The 21,324-nt window shown below is 33.8% G+C and overlaps 1 protein-coding gene across 9 annotated transcripts in view; it reads left to right on the forward strand.

The window, feature by feature from the left end:
- Positions 1-896: 896 nt before the first annotated feature.
- LOC130448346 (dual 3',5'-cyclic-AMP and -GMP phosphodiesterase 11) overlaps positions 897-21,324 on the forward strand; it is a 125,827-nt gene continuing 105,399 nt past the window's right edge. The window contains exon 1 of one of the 9 annotated variants that reach the window (XM_056785664.1): positions 897-913. Coding sequence is in view for 8 of the 9 variants with exons in the window: in XM_056785657.1 (XP_056641635.1) it covers positions 4,952-5,024 (73 nt within the window). In the remaining variant the exon portion in view is untranslated. Of the gene's footprint in view, positions 914-4,685; positions 5,025-8,003; positions 8,071-9,763; positions 9,908-18,515; positions 18,695-19,734; positions 20,103-21,324 lie in introns of those variants that run through there. The other 8 variants (XM_056785657.1, XM_056785663.1, XM_056785659.1 and 5 more) reach the window with 8 other exon arrangements.

A 21,324-nucleotide genomic window follows, 5' to 3' on the forward strand; every position in this document is an offset into this window, starting at 1 on the left:
AGGTTATGTCTATAAATGTAACTGTCTTTTATTAATAAATTTTTCTCTTTTCCCTTAATTTTATTATTTCAATTATATATTCAATATTTTTTTATCACTTCTTATCGACTGGACTAATAAAATACTTTTCAACGACAATTTCATCAAGTTTTTAGGTAATAAAATAATTTACAACATTTTTTAATTCAACCTCGTATCGTAGTCAATGTTTATAATATTTCCTACATTTCCTTTTCATTCTCCTTTCCTATTTCACATTTTTTGATATTTTTCATTGACCGGTCTAATGAAATCATTTTTAATAATAATTTTATCGATTTTTTTTGTTTAATTCAGTAATTTACAGTATTTTTTGATCTCAATCCGTATATAATAGTTAATGGATGTAATTTTTCGTAAATCTTCACTTTCCTATCCCATTCTACATTCCTCGATAATTTTTTTGTTTTTATTGACCGGTCTAATGGAATAACTAATTTTCTTTCGTGTTGATACTGCATTATAAGAAGCGTGAAGCGTGCTTAAATCCTACCTAGCATTAAAATATTTCTTATACGAGTTCTGAAAGCAAAAGTGATATTGAAATACGTTATTTTACATAATGATATACAATTTTTTTTCCTCGTCCATCATTCCAAACCGGTTAACATACCTCGTAGTCGATTTACACAGAGTCGATAGTGTGCGAATCCGGTGGGCCGACGTACACCTAAATGAAGTCCTGTTACGCAAACGTGGGCCGGCCAGAAAGCAGCAGCGCGAAAACAATCGGAAATATCAGCTGCTCGTAGGCGATTAACGGATCTTTTTTCCCTACTATTTATTCATTCTTCCTTCACTAAAATTCATATATGGTGTACGTTAAATTGTGATTAGTGACGTTGACAGGCACGTTTTTTTGTGCTAGCTACAGGTTAGTTCTGTTTATATTTCGATGGCGGATCATTTTGGGTGTTAGTTTGTGCGTATCAGGGATTTTATCTATGTTTGCAAAATGATTATACAAGGTGCTTACGATAAGTAAATGATTACGCACTGTTAACAGGGTATAGTAAAAAGGTTTATTTATGTAACAATAATGATGAATTGAAGGTGAAATGGAAATTATTTGTTATTATATTCGGATAATTAGCATATTTAGACCTTCGACAGTAGATTTCAATTCTTAAATAATGACGCCAAACAAAATAATTCGCAATTTATTGTTAATGAAATGTTGTGTTTATTTAACAATATCGACGACCTGTTTCAAGTAATTGCTAATTATTATACGATATAGTGGGTGTTTAAAAAATTGGAATTAATTTGTACGAGGACAATCAAGATTTAGAAATGCAAAAAAAATTATACAAAGAGTTTTTGATATATTTGATATCGCTAAATGTGTAACTACGAGATGGATAGGCAACGAAGGAATCCGTGGAACCGAAAAAATTTCCTCTCAAGCACATGGAAATCGCACCCTTAGAAGTGGGGTGAAAGCTTATGCCATAAATTCTCGGTGGTATATGCACTGTGGGATTCTTACCTCACAAAACCACCCTCTTCGGGAAGTTTATCCCTTACTGAACCTTAACTTACCTCTCTAATTCACGATCTTCCTTCTCTTTTCGTTTCACGATTGTCGTAACTAAGTTTTCCACAGATTTTTAGTATTATCCTGTCTATCCTGCCTGTTCCTGTGAGTCCCATTTGGTGCTCGGGATCGTTTGGGTGTTTGTAAACTATACGTAGAGTATTAACTAACACAACTTTGTTTAAATCGATCCCTACTTAGTGAGACAAATTTCCTTGAACGAATATTTTGAAAAACATTAAATCCATATCCAATATTTGTTTTTATTTGTCTATTTCAATATTTAAGTAACAACCCTCGTAGTCTTTAGATAGATAGTCTCTCGATTTACGCGTATGAACTTGCTCAAAAATTTTTGTCCTATTTTGGATTTTGTAACTAAAAAAAAGATTTTTTTCTGTAACAAACTCATAATATTGTACGTTACGTATTATATGTTACCAATTCATAGTTTATTACTTCCTAGTTAGTATTCCCGAGGTGCTTCTCTGGTTAATTACAATTCTTCATAATCGCGACCACACAGTGCCTGTGCCTTAAACGACAATTTGTTAGAACAATTAAGGCGTGCTAATTGCTTAAAAGCTCCTAATTTAATTACAAACAATTTTTATTACATCCGTTATTTTTTCATAATTCACCGTCACGTGAATTGTACGAGTGCGTGTGAAAATTTTTTCACGGATTTATCTGAGCTGATAGAAGTTTGAATTGGTTATAATCTGAGTAAACCTGATAATATATTTTGTCCATGATACTACGTCTTCTGTTCTTCGTCCGAATCACGTAGTTTCCTTCTAAAGGAAGCTAATTTAATTATCCTTAATCCTTAATTATCTCAACTTGTCAAAAAGGACAAGATATTCGCAAAAATTATGTTTTGTTATCTCTTTGATTTGCTCGCGGAATCGCAGATAAATCTTTTGGATTGTTTTAGTCCTGGGGTAAGATAGATTGCTTGGTATACTACTTGATTTCGTACAACATCTTCTTTTGGTCCAACTCATGTAAATCAAGTGCTTGTTTCGGTTTGTAATGTTACTGGAATTTGAGGTTATGTTACTCATTGCAGTGGATCTCCAGATACGGGGAAATCGATAGACCTGATGCGGATAATCTTAGTTTTCTCTTCCAGCTTCGATTGTCCTACGATGAATCCTTTTAGTCGCAGTTTTGGTAACTCATATATTTTTGAGGTTAATATTTTTCTTTTTAAGAATAAGATTTAGCGAAATTTATTAGATAATTCAGGATTAGGATGTTCTATTTTCGAAAAATTGTGTTTGGGTCACGATTTCCCCGGACTATTATGTCATCTAAAGTATGGCGGTTAGGTTATAATATTCCTCATTTTTATCCTGCGGAAATTCGATATTATAATTATCCTAATATAACCTTTAAACCGATCCTGAATTTACTTCATACTTGTTTTGAAAATAAAACTCCACTCAATGTTCAAATATAGATTTAATCAAGTGAAGTGCCACTTATTGTCCTTTTCCTCCTGAATATCAACCTGATTGAGGGAAATTAATTAAATTGACTTTGTCCTTCGCATGTAAATGGAGGTTTATATATGAGATAAAAAACTATGGACGTCAAATAAAGTGCTTTCAAGGTTTCATAAGTTGTCTTTAAAATCAAATTTTATTAAAAAAAATATGGGAAAATAATCGATAAGATATATAGAGAAGACTTATATGCATCTTTCTTATTTTCTTTCTAATTCAATTTCGAGGATAACCTTCTCCAATTTCTTTCCGGCTATCATCTTCTTAAGCTCTAAGAACAGAGCCCATTCTTACATTTTCGCTGCTGTTGTTTCAATGATTTATTTCGTGGTGCAAAAGTCTTCTTGAAATCACTTCATCAAATGAGGCCGTTTTTCCGCCATTTCCCTCTCGAAACGCTCTGACTCAATAAGTCGTGTAACTAACTAAGAAAAACGCATTTTCTGCCAAAAGGACTTCTTCAGTTTCAGCAATTGCTTCGTCATTTGAACTGAATTTCTTACCGGTGAGATCAGCGAATAGCTAGTAGTCACTGAGGGCCAGATTTGGACTATAAGGTGGATAATGAAGTTTATTTCGTTCGATTTAACCATCGACTTGTGAATCGGTGTATTGTCTTGTATTTTGTTTTGGAGATAGTCGATGAACGATATTCCATACGCATCTCAAGCTTCCAAGACTATTTGGAAGCTTCGGACGTGGTTCACCGGCTGAAGTACACTCAGATGATGATCGTTTTGATTCCGGAATAAAGTTACGGATCCAAGTTTCATCCATTGTCACATATCGGCGCAAAAAATCTTATTTACTTTAAAACTCTGTTCAGAATTTTGAATATAACAGCCTTTTTGGAGCGTACACTCAATGGATCGTTCTCAATACATGTTTTGCCTCGTTTAAAGTTAGGTTAGGTCATGACAAAATCCAATATGTCGCCTTTAAGTTGTATTGTATAAATCCATGCTATATTCCTCGAATCCCGATTTCTAATTATCCAAAAGTCCTAATAAACACAATTGGAAGGTTTCGAGAGTTATATTTTGAGACTCCACGAATCTAAAGATAAAACTTACACCTCAGGATCCGGACACGTGGAATTTCGTACCCAAAAAAAAACAAAAATTAGACTAATGTCCACGAAGAAAATAATAAAAGTCATCGACATAAAAACCAAATCTGATTAGTAGTGAATATTTGTTTCTCTGGCAAATTTCGAATCTGTATACGTACTTTCAAAATTGACGTTGTACAGTGACATTTAATTTTTTTACACGAAAATTGTGTGACAATCAATGAACATCCACATTATTCGCCTGATTTAACCACGTGTCTTTAATCTAGAGAAAACTTTACGTTCGGGGACGAAGGATGAAGTAGATGAAGCAATTGTTGGATTTTTCGAGAGTTTTTGAGAAGCAAAACTCTATTTTATATATTTGTTCACCTTATATAACGGAATTGAGCATCTTCGAACGATTAGCATAATCTCATGTATTATCTAATTATTCAGTATCTACCCACTCGCGATGTATGCGTGGAAGTATTAAAAAAATATAACACTACCTAAACAACTTAATTACCATTAATCTAATCGTTTCGTCTTATCTTTGATGATGCGCGATCAGTACGGAACGACGTGAAAAATTCGAAATGTCCATTCAAGTGTAACTTTCGCGTACTATATTGTCAGTTTTCTAAAAATATACGAATAGGATACAAAATAACAAACCGTCAGTTCTAGGGAAAATTTCAATCAACGCACGCACGATGTTTATCAATTTAGTACGCGTACGTGTGTAATGAGCGTTTTGTTTTTCTTTTGTAAATAGTGTATATCAGTTATGTGACTTTGTACTGCAACGCCATGGAGTGGAACGGAAGGTATGAGGGCCTCAGGATGAGGAGAAAAAGACTACCACCGCCTCTAAAACTCATCGGTAATTTTTCTTTCCATAAAATCATGAAAATATATTTATTTTTCCATTATCTCAAAACATTTCACATTATTTAGTTTTATGATAATACGAGGGAGGCTATATGAATGTGTCAAATCTGACATTGACATTGACAAGTACACGTTCATCTTGGTAAAAAAATGGAATATGACGCTTCGACTCCTCGACTCTCAGACAGCTGTCAAAACATCGAATTGATGGATCATGCGCCTTACAGTCATTGTTTGACATCTTCTTTTTCCCGTGGATAAAAAATGAATACCGTCAAGTCAAGATGAAGTGATTGATGCGTCCAAATGACACGTTTTGGAAATACCTCAAACGGAATTGAAAAAATACCTCGACAATTCATGTCTGTTTCATATTTTATTGTTTATTTGTCTGTCTCAAAACGGTACAAAGGATTATTAGTCACTTCCATGAAGACACGCGTACACGTATAATGAATAAATTATCTTCATTTTCTACTGATATTAGTGGATAAAAACATGTTAAAATCATCATCTACTATTAAATTCGTTTATTTATTGGTGTAAAAAATGATGTACTAGAGATGTAAAGCGAAAAAATAAGTTTAGAACACAGATGCAATGAATAATTAACATTCCGAACGTGTATTATCAATGATTACCTCATTCTGTTTTGTTTAATACAAGTTATGACGCAGTAATTTAAAAAATAACAAAATGAAATATAAATTTTTGATGTGCAATTGAAATTAGGTTAATAGAACTTGTTATATTATAATATATATAATATATTATAAAAACGAAATTTTTATGTATTAATTGTTTAAATTAATCGAAATACTATATTAACAAGTTTTTCAGTAATTTACGACTGAATCTATTTTAAAATCATGTGTTGATATTTGATTTTAGAAATACAAAACTTGGCAACGTTTAATATTTATTTGTAAAAACACAACATTAATCTATGTTGATTTCATAAATTATTTTCAAGTATCTGACCATCAATTTCCAACTTCAAGTTCAAATAATTTCATTTTCTAAAAATTTTTTCATAAATTTATATAAAAACGAGATTTTTTATCTTAAATAATTATTTAATTAATCAAACGTATATTAGGATGATTAGTCACTCCTCAATTAGCTTCCTAGAGTCTTCGTCTAATTAATTTGTGGTAATTTAATGACGTAAACGTGTTTGATGCAGTTTTTCTTTTAAACGTGTCAATACTTAATTGATAATTGTTATAAATTGAAAATGAACCAAATAATTTAGTAATTAGTGGATTTAAACGATAACAACGTATAGTCCGATTTTATTTAAACTGTTAATAAAACTTAAGTAAACATCAGATCTTGATCTGTACTACCCCATCGTACATACACCACTCGAAACATCGGATCCCAAATTAATTACAGTGAAATGTGAACGAGAATTGGATCTGTGTAGACCACGTAAATATCGACCAAATGGAAACATCTAAAGGATTTCATTGGAATGATGTTTGTTTCAATTCCAATGAGAAATACCCACAAACAGACCATAGGTGCTTGCGAGGAACGATATCAAGATAAATCGAGGTCTTTCTGGTTTGTAACGAAAGCCAAGTGTTGGTTCATCGATACCAGAAATAGAATTTCAACACCAAGATGTGGGAAAAAACTTCTCAAAAGCTTGGACATCAATATAGCCACCGACCTCTATGGAATACCATCAACCCTATTGAAGAAATTCACAGTTGAACTAACAAGTCAGCTATGCTATCATTTGAAAGATATTTCTTCCCTGCAGATTGGGGTACAACTCATACAAAAAAAAACGGTTCCCAACAACTAACAGCTATTGACAAAGTCACGTAGAAAGTCGTTCACCACCAAATTTGGACATTTCGAAGGTTTCTGATAGGGTCTGGCATGCTTAAATTAAGATCGTGAGGTTTATCGTCCTCACTTATCGACTGGCTCAGTAGCTTCTTCAAAGACTTGATGAAAAAAATACTCTACAAGGTTCAAGAGTGTTATCCAGACTTTGTTCCATCGAAAAGAACCATTTGGTTTGTACGTGGTCGTACAAACCCCGATATGGTGAACGTTCTGGTTTAGATTGAAATTGCGTGATATATCTGACGCCGTAGAAACATCCGAAGGCAGTGTATTGAACATTTGACCATGAGAAAGCCTTTACCCACAGTCGATCAAAAACAACAACGTTGTGATGATTCAAAGCAGTGTTTGGTTATGTTTGCACTTATTTTTGCGTCGATATGTGATAATGGATGAAACATGGATCGATTACAAACAAAACGATCATCATCTCAGTGGATTACAACTAGGATTCGATATCTTAACAAAAAATACTAATACGATGCGATATGATGGTACTACAACAAAATAACGTGGTGGGGATGATGTTGTAGTTTATCGAACGAAAATGTATCGGCGCTGGTGACGTCAGCAAGCGATTGGCGTGTTACAAAAAGAAGTGAGGTGGGTAGTGCCACTTGTTTAAAAATTTAAAACCAACATTGTTTCTAGACATTTTTACACAAATTCAAACATTTGTAGAAACTATACGAAATAATATATTTACAAGGTGAATATAGAAAAAGTATAGTAAATTTTCGATAATTGATTTCATCTTTGTCCAAGTTCACAAGGTCATGTAATTGTAACACTATTTACATGATTATAATGTTCACAATAAGAAATTTGATATAAAAACATTAAGATAAACGTCGTAAATTATCTAAATTAAATTCTCTTATCGTTCATAAATTTTTATCCTTCGTACAGAAACCGCAAAGCGCTTCGTAACTAACCAGTTTTGGCGATACAAAAATTCAAATCCTCCGAAATTTATTCGCAAATTTCGCGCCGGCGATGGCGGTTTAAATAAATTATACACTATTATACCAAACGCGGTTTTAAAATAAAATAAGTGCGTTAGTTAAGTGTTTAGTTATGTGTGTTTGGGGGTTGTTCGAATATAGTGTTTGTCGTTACAATTATGGATTTTGATAATAAGAAACTGAGTATTCCGCCACCTCTAATCATTATAGGTTGGTCGATAATTAAATTTATGTTATTAGATTGTAACAAATATTAATTAACATTCCTACATATTCTAATTACCGATTTCAGTTTTGATATTTGGGTTGTTTTGATTCATTTCTTCGTATAAGATGATTTTTATGAGAAAAACCAGGTATTACTCACTTGTAACTTAAGTAGACATGGAAAGTAGAGGTTAAATGTTAGATTTCTTAAATTGGAATTTTTTTACCTTTGGAATCTATCAAAGTTATTCATATCGTAAAACTGGGAGATTAATTATATGCATTATAACGATTTAACCTTGGAATTTTATTTTTAATTAATTTTTGATTATGTAATTCCAATGTCGAAATATATAGGGTTTAGTAAGATTATTTTGGCGGGAAAATTAGTTACGGTGTGAATCAGTATGTGGGTCAACCAAATTTTTGATAAATTTCAATACTCAAGATATTTCGTTATCTTCAAAAACAAAATTTTATTTTTAAGTGATAACGAATGATACAATACAACATTTTGAGGTTTTGAGGTTTTGAGGTAAAAGAAAACAGGACCGGCTCTAAATTGATTTCTAAATATATTTAAATCGTAAATTTGATTATTATATTTATAAAAAATATAATCAAATCTTTTTGATATACAAACAAAAGAAAAAAAAACAAGAAAAACATTAGACAATTTTATTTTACGGAAAATTGATGAGCTTTTGCCATAAATTTAAAAAAAAATATATCTTTAAGTATTTGAAAATCGCCGATAATCATTTTTAAATTGGTTTTTAAGTTATATTAGATTATATAATTACGCATAATACGAGGACTGTTTATTTTTCAATCTGGTAAAGGAATGCTGCAGGTGTTTAGTATGCGTGGTAAGCGATTGCGCATCTTCCCATCTCAAATTCTTTGTCAATAGGTTTCTTGTAGACAAAAGAAAAATAAATCGAGTGTCACCCTGTAGCTCCTACTCGATTATTTAGCAACTTAATCAAGCTGTTAAAGAAATTCGAAGGTTCACCATAAGTGAATTATCATTGGAATTTCCGGAAGTATCAAGATTCCATCGTTACAGAACAGTTTGCGCTCGCTAGGTCCTAACGACTGACAACCACAAAACTCATCGAATATGTGCAGCTTTTGTATGATTTTGGGGATCAAAAAGTTGTGTTAATTGTGGAGTTCATGCAACCTGGAACAACAATATTCATATGGTGAAACTGTGCGATGTTTAAAGACTACTGAAAACAAACGAAGAGGGATAATGCACGTCCATACAACGGCACATTGTCATTGTCGAACAACCACAATATCATCCCTACTTAACACCAAGTGGTTTTCATATTTTCCCCGAAATGCAACGTGGGTTCCAAACTGACGTAGCGCACAAAGCATAGCAGGTTCAGGTGTTATTTCAATTTAAATGCGATGTTTTTGTGTGAAAGCACGACTATAATTCATACATTTCTATTTTGTTTTGCATTTCAATGGTGGATTAGATAGGGAAATGTGAATTGAGTTTCCTATTTTTCTTCTATATCGGATAAGTTTATTTTTGTATGCGAAATTAGTTCAGTTGTTTAATCCCGAGTCGGTAATGGCTATTGACGATCCTGTTTCGGATACAAAATTTTAACATTGCGACAATACGTGATATCAATATAAAGCAGGTATATGTGTGAAGGTGTACCCATCATTCAGCGCTTTATGACATTTGATTTGTGAATGTACGCGCGTGTTTTGTTACCTTCGATAAAAATTCATTTCTTGCTTTCCAGTGCGTGCTGACTCTATTTAAAGTGCGATATGGATTCCGACCAAAAAGAAAAAATCCCTTTGATAATAGGTAAACCTAAATATTTATAATAATCGACTTTTCATCACTTATTTTAATAAAAATTACTTCAACAATTTTACTATCTGAAGCGCGTTTCAATAACCCAGAAATCGTCTTCAGATACCTAATTTTAAATTCGCGCGCGTTTAAAATTGTGACAAAGATTTCATTAGATACAAATATAAAACTAGGAGGTTGAACAACTAAACAAGTTTTGGAGATCACAGAAATGGAAATTCTCCGGAAAAACACTACCAGACCGAAGCGAGGACATCAAATAGTCATTTGGATGATTGGGTATCACAGCGTAAGAATCTGGGGATTGAGTGACGATAGACTAGTGAAGATGGCAAAGAATTAAACCATAAAGAAGTTGTGGGGACGTTGAAAAACAAAATAAGAGAATAAGTGGTCAGAGCAAAAGAGGTTGTCTTCAGAACGTTTACGGTGAAACAAGCAACAAAGACAGCAAGTCGCAAAGGACGACTGCATCAGGAACATCAAAACGAAACAAGGTTTGGAGACCACAGAAATGGAAATTGGGGATTGAGTGACGATAGACTAGTGAAGATGGCAAAGGATTAAACCATAAAGAAGTTGTGGGGACGTTGAAAAACAAGATAGGAGGATAAGTGGTCAGAGCAAAAGAGATGGCGGGTTGTCTTCAGAAGGTTTACGGTGAAACAAGCAACAAAGACAAACAACAAAGACAGCAAGTCGCAAAGGACGACTGCATCAGGAACATCAAAACGAAACAAGTTTTGGAGACCACAGAAATGGAAATTCTCCGGAAAAACACTACCAGACCGAAGCGAGGACATCAAATAGTCATTTGGATGATTGGGTATCACAGCGTAAGAATCTGGGGATTGAATGACGATAGACTAGTGAAGATGGCAAAGGATTAAACCATAAAGAAGTTGTGGGGACGTTGAAAAACAAGATAGGAGGATAAGTGGTCAGAGCAAAAGAGATGGCGGGTTGTCTTCAGAAGGTTTACGGTGAAACAAGCAACAAAGACAAACAACAAAGACAGCAAGTCGCAAAGGACGACTGCATCAGGAACATCAAAACGAAACAAGTTTTGGAGACCACAGAAATGGAAATTCTCCGGAAAAACACTACCAGACCGAAGCGAGGACATCAAATAGTCATTTGGATGATTGGGTATCACAGCGTAAGAATCTGGGGATTGAATGACGATAGACTAGTGAAGATGGCAAAGGATTAAACCATAAAGAAGTTGTGGGGACGTTGAAAAACAAGATAGGAGGATAAGTGGTCAGAGCAAAAGAGATGGCGGGTTGTCTTCAGAAGGTTTACGGTGAAACAAGCAACAAAGACAAACAACAAAGGCAGCAAGTCGCAAAGGACGTCTACAACAGGAACATCAAAACGAAACAAGTTTTGGAGACCACAGAAATGGAAATTGGGGATTGAGTGACGATAGACTAGTGAAGATGGCAAAGGATTAAACCATAAAGAAGATGTGGGGACGTTGAAAAACAAGATAGGAGGATAAGTGGTCAGAGCAAAAGAGATGGCGGGTTGTCTTCAGAAGGTTTACGGTGAAACAAGCAACAAAGACAAGCAACAAAGACAGCAAGTCGCAAAGGACGACTGCATCAGGAACATCAAAACGAAACAAGTTTTGGAGACCACAGAAATGGAAATTCTCCGGAAAAACACTACCAGACCGAAGCGAGGACATCAAATAGTCATTTGGATGATTGGGTATCACAGCGTAACAATCTGGGGATTGAATGACGATAGACTAGTGAAGATGGCAAAGGATTAAACCATAAAGAAGTTGTGGGGACGTTGAAAAACAAGATAGGAGGATAAGTGGTCAGAGCAAAAGAGATGGCGGGTTGTCTTCAGAAGGTTTACGGTGAAACAAGCAACAAAGACAAACAACAAAGGCAGCAAGTCGCAAAGGACGTCTACAACAGGAACATCAAAACGAAACAAGTTTTGGAGACCACAGAAATGGAAATTGGGGATTGAGTGACGATAGACTAGTGAAGATGGCAAAGGATTAAACCATAAAGAAGATGTGGGGACGTTGAAAAACAAGATAGGAGGATAAGTGGTCAGAGCAAAAGAGATGGCGGGTTGTCTTCAGAAGGTTTACGGTGAAACAAGCAACAAAGACAAGCAACAAAGACAGCAAGTCGCAAAGGACGACTGCATCAGGAACATCAAAACGAAACAAGTTTTGGAGACCACAGAAATGGAAATTCTCCGGAAAAACACTACCAGACCGAAGCGAGGACATCAAATAGTCATTTGGATGATTGGGTATCACAGCGTAACAATCTGGGGATTGAATGACGATAGACTAGTGAAGATGGCAAAGGATTAAACCATAAAGAAGTTGTGGGGACGTTGAAAAACAAGATAGGAGGATAAGTGGTCAGAGCAAAAGAGATGGCGGGCTGTCTTCAGAACGTTTACGGTGAAACAAGCAACAAAGACAAACAACAAAGGCAGCAAGTCGCAAAGGACGTCTACAACAGGAACATCAAAACGAAACAAGTTTTGGAGACCACAGAAATGGAAATTGGGGATTGAGTGACGATAGACTAGTGAAGATGGCAAAGGATTAAACCATAAAGAAGATGTGGGGACGTTGAAAAACAAGATAGGAGGATAAGTGGTCAGAGCAAAAGAGATGGCGGGTTGTCTTCAGAAGGTTTACGGTGAAACAAGCAACAAAGACAAGCAACAAAGACAGCAAGTCGCAAAGGACGACTGCATCAGGAACATCAAAACGAAACAAGTTTTGGAGACCACAGAAATGGAAATTCTCCGGAAAAACACTACCAGACCGAAGCGAGGACATCAAATAGTCATTTGGATGATTGGGTATCACAGCGTAACAATCTGGGGATTGAATGACGATAGACTAGTGAAGATGGCAAAGGATTAAACCATAAAGAAGTTGTGGGGACGTTGAAAAACAAGATAGGAGGATAAGTGGTCAGAGCAAAAGAGATGGCGGGCTGTCTTCAGAACGTTTACGGTGAAACAAGCAACAAAGACAAACAACAAAGGCAGCAAGTCGCAAAGGACGTCTACAACAGGAACATCAAAACGAAACAAGTTTTGGAGACCACAGAAATGGAAATTGGGGATTGAGTGACGATAGACTAGTGAAGATGGCAAAGGATTAAACCATAAAGAAGATGTGGGGACGTTGAAAAACAAGATAGGAGGATAAGTGGTCAGAGCAAAAGAGATGGCGGGTTGTCTTCAGAAGGTTTACGGTGAAACAAGCAACAAAGACAAGCAACAAAGACAGCAAGTCGCAAAGGACGACTGCATCAGGAACATCAAAACGAAACAAGTTTTGGAGACCACAGAAATGGAAATTCTCCGGAAAAACACTACCAGACCGAAGCGAGGACATCAAATAGTCATTTGGATGATTGGGTATCACAGCGTAACAATCTGGGGATTGAATGACGATAGACTAGTGAAGATGGCAAAGGATTAAACCATAAAGAAGTTGTGGGGACGTTGAAAAACAAGATAGGAGGATAAGTGGTCAGAGCAAAAGAGATGGCGGGCTGTCTTCAGAACGTTTACGGTGAAACAAGCAACAAAGACAAACAACAAAGGCAGCAAGTCGCAAAGGACGTCTACAACAGGAACATCAAAACGAAACAAGTTTTGGAGACCACAGAAATGGAAATTGGGGATTGAGTGACGATAGACTAGTGAAGATGGCAAAGGATTAAACCATAAAGAAGATGTGGGGACGTTGAAAAACAAGATAGGAGGATAAGTGGTCAGAGCAAAAGAGATGGCGGGTTGTCTTCAGAAGGTTTACGGTGAAACAAGCAACAAAGACAAGCAACAAAGACAGCAAGTCGCAAAGGACGACTGCATCAGGAACATCAAAACGAAACAAGTTTTGGAGACCACAGAAATGGAAATTCTCCGGAAAAACACTACCAGACCGAAGCGAGGACATCAAATAGTCATTTGGATGATTGGGTATCACAGCGTAACAATCTGGGGATTGAATGACGATAGACTAGTGAAGATGGCAAAGGATTAAACCATAAAGAAGTTGTGGGGACGTTGAAAAACAAGATAGGAGGATAAGTGGTCAGAGCAAAAGAGATGGCGGGCTGTCTTCAGAACGTTTACGGTGAAACAAGCAACAAAGACAAACAACAAAGGCAGCAAGTCGCAAAGGACGTCTACAACAGGAACATCAAAACGAAACAAGTTTTAGAGACCACAGAAATGGAAATTCTCCGACAAAACACTACCAGACCGAAAGGGAAGCGAGTACATCAGATGCTAATGTGAATAAATGATTAATCCTATACTCAGGATAAGAAAAGATCGAAGGTTTTGGTATAGTGATAGTAGTTGACAAATCTAGTGATGGAAAGTGCGCCATATGATTTGAAAATCCGTGGTGTAGCTCAGCAAAATGCAAGAGAATAAACTTTTGTAATTAACGAGGAGAAAACAAAACCGAAATAAAGTCCGCAGTTGAATAACAAAAATAGTATTTTCGAAATAAAACAATATCAGTCTATCGTCGCTATTATTTCAGAATATCAGCAGCATATGGGATAATCGTTCAATAAGATAACTTTGTTGATACAGATAATTCAAGTCGTAGATAAATTACTATCTACAGGGTTATCTATAACTTTTGTAACACGGAAAATTAATAGATTAACGATTGTTAATTCATAATTAAATATAGCGTCAAATAGTCTGCTATCGACTAAAATATTAGATAACGATCAATCTCGGAATACCTTTAAAAAATTACTGAAATATCTGACTCGTATTTAGGAATAAAATCCTAACCGAGAAGATGGCTCGTACTCCTATATCGAAACGCCTCGTCGCGATCCGCGATCAAAATTTGTTTAGAAGAGATTCACCACGTAGTTAAGGAGGCCTACGATGATGCTGACATGGTTTTTGAGTTCTGAGAAGGTAGGGAAGACAATTTAACCACGAGGAAAGTGTGTGCGATGTTGTCCGAGAAGCAAAAAGAATGAGCTCGAGACATCTCGTGTTTCCGAGAAAAGTATACTGAACCGAGATTTAGTCTCGTAGATGAAAAGTTGTAGCAGTTCATACACTATATCTTGTTAATTAAATTGTTTTACGTATTTCCTGTTAATTGGAATTGAGCGGATCATTTCAGATTCGACTATATCGGATTTCTATGGAAACAATAACAACTGATTAAATAGATAAGTTGTGTTGTTTAATGTGATGAAAATCGATATGGTAATTTATTTTAGTTGCTATCCACTTCCATTAGATATATTAAATGTTGATTAAATAATGCCACGTTTGATTTTTGCCATAATGGTGAACCTATTAACTAGTTTTGCATGATCAATTGATATTTTATCATGAAAATTCGATTGTAATCAGTCGACAGAAAGGGTATAAGGCGGAATGAGAGAAATTTTATCAAAAAATAGTCAATTAACGGTTTACCTGAATTTAATTTGTTAAAAAATGGCTTATGTGGGATTAATTTCATCTTAAAATGTCTTTTTGGAGTTTAATTAATAAAAATGGCTTGTAGGAGTTTCATTAGGTTAATAAATGGAGTTTACATGTTTAATTTAGACAAAAAGTACTTTTTCTGGGTCGATTTAATCGAAAAATTACTTTTCTCAGCTAATGTGCTCTGAAAATGGCTTTACCTTGTAACCTTTTAGGTTAACTTAGGTTAAATAATGATTTTTTTTGAGGTTGATTTAATCCGAAAATGATTACTGTGTTTAATTTGTTCAGAAAATGGCCTCTACGAAATAAATTCACTGAGAAAATGATGTTCTGAGTTCAATTTGAGCAAAAAATTGATTTTTTTTCAGTTTCATTCAATGCTAAAATAACTTTTCCCAGCTAATGTGATATAAAAATGGTTTTACTGAGTTATATTCCATTTCGAAATGATTTTTCTGAAGTTAACTTAATCAAAGAATGTTTTTTTTAAGATTGATTTAATCTGAAAATGACTTCTGGGTTTAAATTAAAAAAAAATGGATTTTTTGAGGTTGATTTAATGCCAAAATGACTTTTCTCAGCTAACGTGTTCTGACAATGGCTTTACTAAGTTAAATTCAATTTTGAAATGACTTTCCTGAGGTTAACTTGATTGAATAATGATTTTTTTGAGGTTAATTTAATGCCAAAATGACTTTTCTCAGCTAATGTGATCTAAAAATGGTTTTACTGACGTATATTCCATTTCGAAATGATTTTTCTGAAGCTAACTTAATCAAAGAATGTTTTTTTTAAGATTGATTTAATCTGAAAATGACTTCTGGGTTTAAATTAAAAAAAAATGGATTTTTTGAGGTTGATTTAATGCCAAAATGAGTTTTCTCAGCTAACATGTTCTGACAATGGCTTTACTAAGTTAAATTCAATTTTGAAATGACTTTCCTGAGGTTAACTTGATTGAATAATGATTTTTTTGAGGTTAATTTAATGCAAAAATGACTTTTCTCAGCTAATGTGATCTAAAAATGGTTTTACTGAGTTATATTCCATTTCGAAATGATTTTTCTGAAGTTAACTTAATCAAAGAATGTTTTTTTTAAGATTGATTTAATCTGAAAATGACTTCTGGGTTTAAATTATAAAAAAATGGATTTTTTGAGGTTGATTTAATGCGAAAATGACTTTTCTCAGCTAACGTGTTCTGACAATGGCTTTACTAAGTTAAATTCAATTTTGAAATGACTTTCCTGAGGTTAACTTGATTGAATAATGATTTTTTTGAGGTTAATTTAATGCCAAAATGACTTTTCTCAGCTAATGTGATCTAAAAATGGTTTTACTGAGTTATATTCCATTTTGAAATGATTTTTCTGAAGTTAACTTAATCAAAGAATGTTTTTTTTAAGATTGATTTAATCTGAAAATGACTTCTGGGTTTAAATTATAAAAAAATGGATTTTTTGAGGTTGATTTAATGCGAAAATGACTTTTCTCAGCTAACGTGTTCTGACAATGGCTTTACTAAGTTAAATTCAATTTTGAAATGACTTTCCTGAGGTTAACTTGATTGAATAATGATTTTTTTGAGGTTAATTTAATGCCAAAATGACTTTTCTCAGCTAATGTGATCTAAAAATGGTTTTACTGACGTATATTCCATTTCGAAATGATTTTTCTGAAGTTAACTTAATCAAAGAATGTTTTTTTTAAGATTGATTTAATCTGAAAATGACTTCTGGATTTAATTTTAAAAAAAAAGTGGATTTTTTGAGGTTGATTTAATGCCAAAATGACTTTTCTCAGCTAACGGGGTCTGAAAATGACTTTACTGAGGTTAACTTGATTGAATAATGATTTTTTTGAGGTTAATTTAATGCAAAAATGACTTTTCTCAGCTAATGTGATCTAAAAATGGTTTTACTGACGTATATTCCATTTCGAAATGATTTTTCTGAAGTTAACTTAATCAAAGAATGTTTTTTTTAAGATTGATTTAATCTGAAAATGACTTCTGGGTTTAATTTTTAAAAAAAAGTGGATTTTTTGAGGTTGATTTAATGCCAAAATGACTTTTCTCAGCTAACGGGGTCTGAAAATGACTTTAATGAGGTTAACTTGATTGAATAATGATTTTTTTGAGGTTAGTTTAATGCCAAAATGACTTTTCTCAGCTAACGTGATCTGAAAATGACTTTACTGAGGTTATCTTAATCGAATAATGGTTTTGTTGAGTTTAATTTGATCAGAAAGTAGCGTCAATGGATTGAATTCAATCTGAAAATTACTTTGCTAATTGCTAATTTATAGTGTTCGTGATCGCGTTTTTTAAATGACAAATCACTCGTTGGATTTGCTTGTTTATATGGTGAGTGATGAAACGTATCCATTGAAACTTCATCTCACAAGATTTCCGAAAATTTCCCAAGTCGAAAATTATGCTAACTTACCCGAGAAGAAAATAGAGATCTTAACCATCATGATGCATTTTGATTTTTTGGAAACGAAGTAGTTTTCCAAGAGCTAGAGCAGTTTCCATGTAACGTGAGTTGGCGGGAATCCACGTGCGGATGCTCCGGCTTTCGGCGTTTGAGGAAGATTTACTCAGCAATAGAGACTCCAACGAAAAAATGACTCGAGACCTTTTTTGTAAAAAATTTCGTCCACTACATTTTTTGTTGGAGCATTTTTTTCGAATCCTGTTAGTTTTTGAGTTATTCCAAAATTTCTAAAACCCGTATCCGTAATTTCACTAACCGAGAACCTCTAAGAATCTACAAAATCTGAAGCGTCCAATTTAATTTAGGGTTTAATCTTATTTTAACTGTACTATAGGTACAGAATGGATTTAGTTCTGTCTGTCGAATACTAAAACGACACTTATCGCTTCTTGAAAGAGTTCTAAAACTTCGAACTCCGGCTCGGGGTTCAATCAAAGGACAACGACCAGACTCTCTCGATTCCCGCGGATGGCACTCATAGCCTACTGTTTCGTTACACACATGCCCGCTTCCACAGCGTCGCGTCGTCGTTACGGAAATCAGTGTAAGCCAGGAAACGCAAGACGACGCGTTCGGGCTGCGAAAGCCTCCCTGCTCGTCACCAAGGCAACAGTGAAACCATGTAAAATGAGAATATAAAAAAAAAATAACACGCTCACTCCTCGCACAAGAAAACTCGTCCGGGACTTTTAGTTTCTTGACGATTCATTTTAATTCGTTGTATTGTTGATTAAGTTACAGAAAATGTTTGTTAGAAATTGGTAGAGGGGTCTTATTCAGATGAGAAGAAATCAAGGTAAGTTGGAAGGAAATATATTTTAATGTAATGGTAAAACACGTGGCAAAGTTTCTGTTAACTACTAGTAATATCAATCATACCAGGGCGATTTGAAAAGAAAAGTGTCTTCGATGCAATCTTTTATTTACATCTGAAATATAAATTAGTTTTAGTATTTAGATAAAGATAATTTTTCGTTTTGGTTAATATCGAATGTTAATTAAGCGAAAACAATTAAAGAAAACGAGGAAAATTTACGTAAATATTATTCTAAAACTGTTTTATTTTGTAATTCGTATTTATAAACCAGGGTGAAAGTCATTAAAAATAATAGTAAGATTAAACCATTGGAAAAGGAGCGATCCGAGGTCGGAAAGGCGAAGGGATTGAGTTTTCAAGGGTAAAAAACGGTTTATCTCGATTTCTGATCTTATGGAAAAAAGTCATAAATTTTAATTTTTTTCATATTACCTCAAAACATATCTGGGTAATTCAAAAAACCGAGATTTTGGTTTTTTATTTTTATCATTTATGAAAAAACATTTTTTTTCACGAAATTTTGTGAAAAGTTACCTTTTTATGTCCTTTTTACCAAGTAATTTATTTTATTTGAAATATTTGTTTTTTCTCGTTATTTTCTCACTCGCATCCCAAAACACCGACGCCAATTTTCAGTTAATTTACGACGTAAATAAAAAATAAAGATTATTTCGGTTTTTTTCACTTAGTTTTCTCTTATTTCTATTTTTTGAGTCAAGTATCCGATTTACTATAAATCATACACGAACCAAATTAGAATCCCACGAAAATGAATATTTTTCTTTCCGAAATTTTCTTCATTATACTGACTACTCTTAGAATAACCCCTATAGATTTATAAGTGATCAAATCATTATTAATTGATCCTGGTATATATTGAGTAAACAGGATCCTTTAACGTGTTACGGGTATTACGTCGCGAGATGGCAGCGCGTGTTACGAAATTCGAATATAATATAAAAATGGAATTTATCTTTTTGTAATTTAAACATTATTATTGTTAGTTGTTGTTTTTTTTTGTCATAACTTTCGCAATTGTACAACGATTACGATTTAGAAATTAGTCGGTGATTTCGGTTTTAATAATTTATACGCGTTTCGCGTTGTTTACACGAAAAATTTGGAATTCAATAGTCCATTGTTTATAAACATTGTATTCTTGAATAAATAATGGATATCTTAAATCAGGCATGCGCCTAATGTTATTGTAAACAATACTCCGAAAACGTTTAACCTAAATAAAAACGACTTAAAAAAATACGCATAAAATTGTAATTTTGTCGTACTAAGTATGAAAGTTGTGAATTGTATGATATAATTTTTTCATAATATAATTTGTTGGTAGTGGTTTAAACTGCGGATGGAATGAGGAAAAATTCTAGGTTAGGTAAGTCGTCTTACTACAATGATAATGATATAATTTCATATGTATTTCGGAAACAAAACTGATAATGAAATCAAAAATTTGTCTTAGAAATTATCAAGAAAAGATCCTTTCAGTTGAAGTATTTATATCGAATATGAATCAACAATTTTTGACTTTTCTATTGAGAAAATTAATATTTTATAAACACAATTAGGTAAAGCGAGACCAAGATGAGATCTGCAGCTTCCTAATTAGTTAGAAGTCATATACGATGCTTAGAAATTTACGACGAATTTCTTTCATTAACCTTTTTAAAAATAATAACCCTATACAACATCAGTAAACTTTACGTGAAAAATAAGAAGCTTTATGCTTTTTTTCCAATATTTATTTTGGATTTCCACCTTCGAGAGTCCTTTTCTAGATGTAGCTTTTAGCATATCCGAATAAGACATAAAACCCAAACTTTGTACCTTCTATAGCAAGTTCAATTTTTCTATAATCTCCCTGAAGTTTAAACCCTCCCGTGATGTAGCGAGTTAATGTACTTAAAAAAGCTTTTTTTGTTCCTATCCACTACGTTCTCTTCTGGTACAATTGCTCCATGTTTTTTGTATGTTTTTTCTTATGGTACGTTCCGTAAAGTTTAATTTTTCTATGATCACTCCGATCTTCAAACTGTTCTTTGATATAGCGAGTTAATGTACCGAAAAATCTTTTTTTTTGTTCCCATCAACCACGTTCTCTTCTAGTACCATTGCTCCATGTTTTTTGTATGTTTTTATTGTGATACAACGTTTCGTAAAGTTTAATTTTTATATAATCACTCCGATCTTCAAACTGTTCTGTGATATAGCGAATGAAGGTACCAAAAAATCTTTTTTTTGTTCCCATCCACCACGTTCTCTTCTGGTACCATTGCTCCATGTTTTTTGTATGTTTTTTCTTATGGTACGTTCCGTAAAGTTTAATTTTTCTATGATCACTCCAATCTTCAAACTGTTTTGTGATATAGCGATTGAATGTACCAAAAAATCTTTTTTTTGTTCCCATCCACCACGTTCTCTTCTGGTACTATTGCTCCATGTTTTTTGTATGTTTTTTCTTATGGTACGTTCCGTAAAGTTTAATTTTTCTATGATCACTCCGATCTACAAACTGTTCTGTGATATAGCGAATGAAGGTACCAAAAAATCTTTTTTTTGTTCCCATCCACCACGTTCTCTTCTGGTACCATTGCTCC

Source organism: Diorhabda sublineata, chromosome 8 (assembly GCF_026230105.1).
Source record: "Diorhabda sublineata isolate icDioSubl1.1 chromosome 8, icDioSubl1.1, whole genome shotgun sequence".
Classification (NCBI taxonomy): Eukaryota; Metazoa; Arthropoda; class Insecta; order Coleoptera; family Chrysomelidae; genus Diorhabda; species Diorhabda sublineata.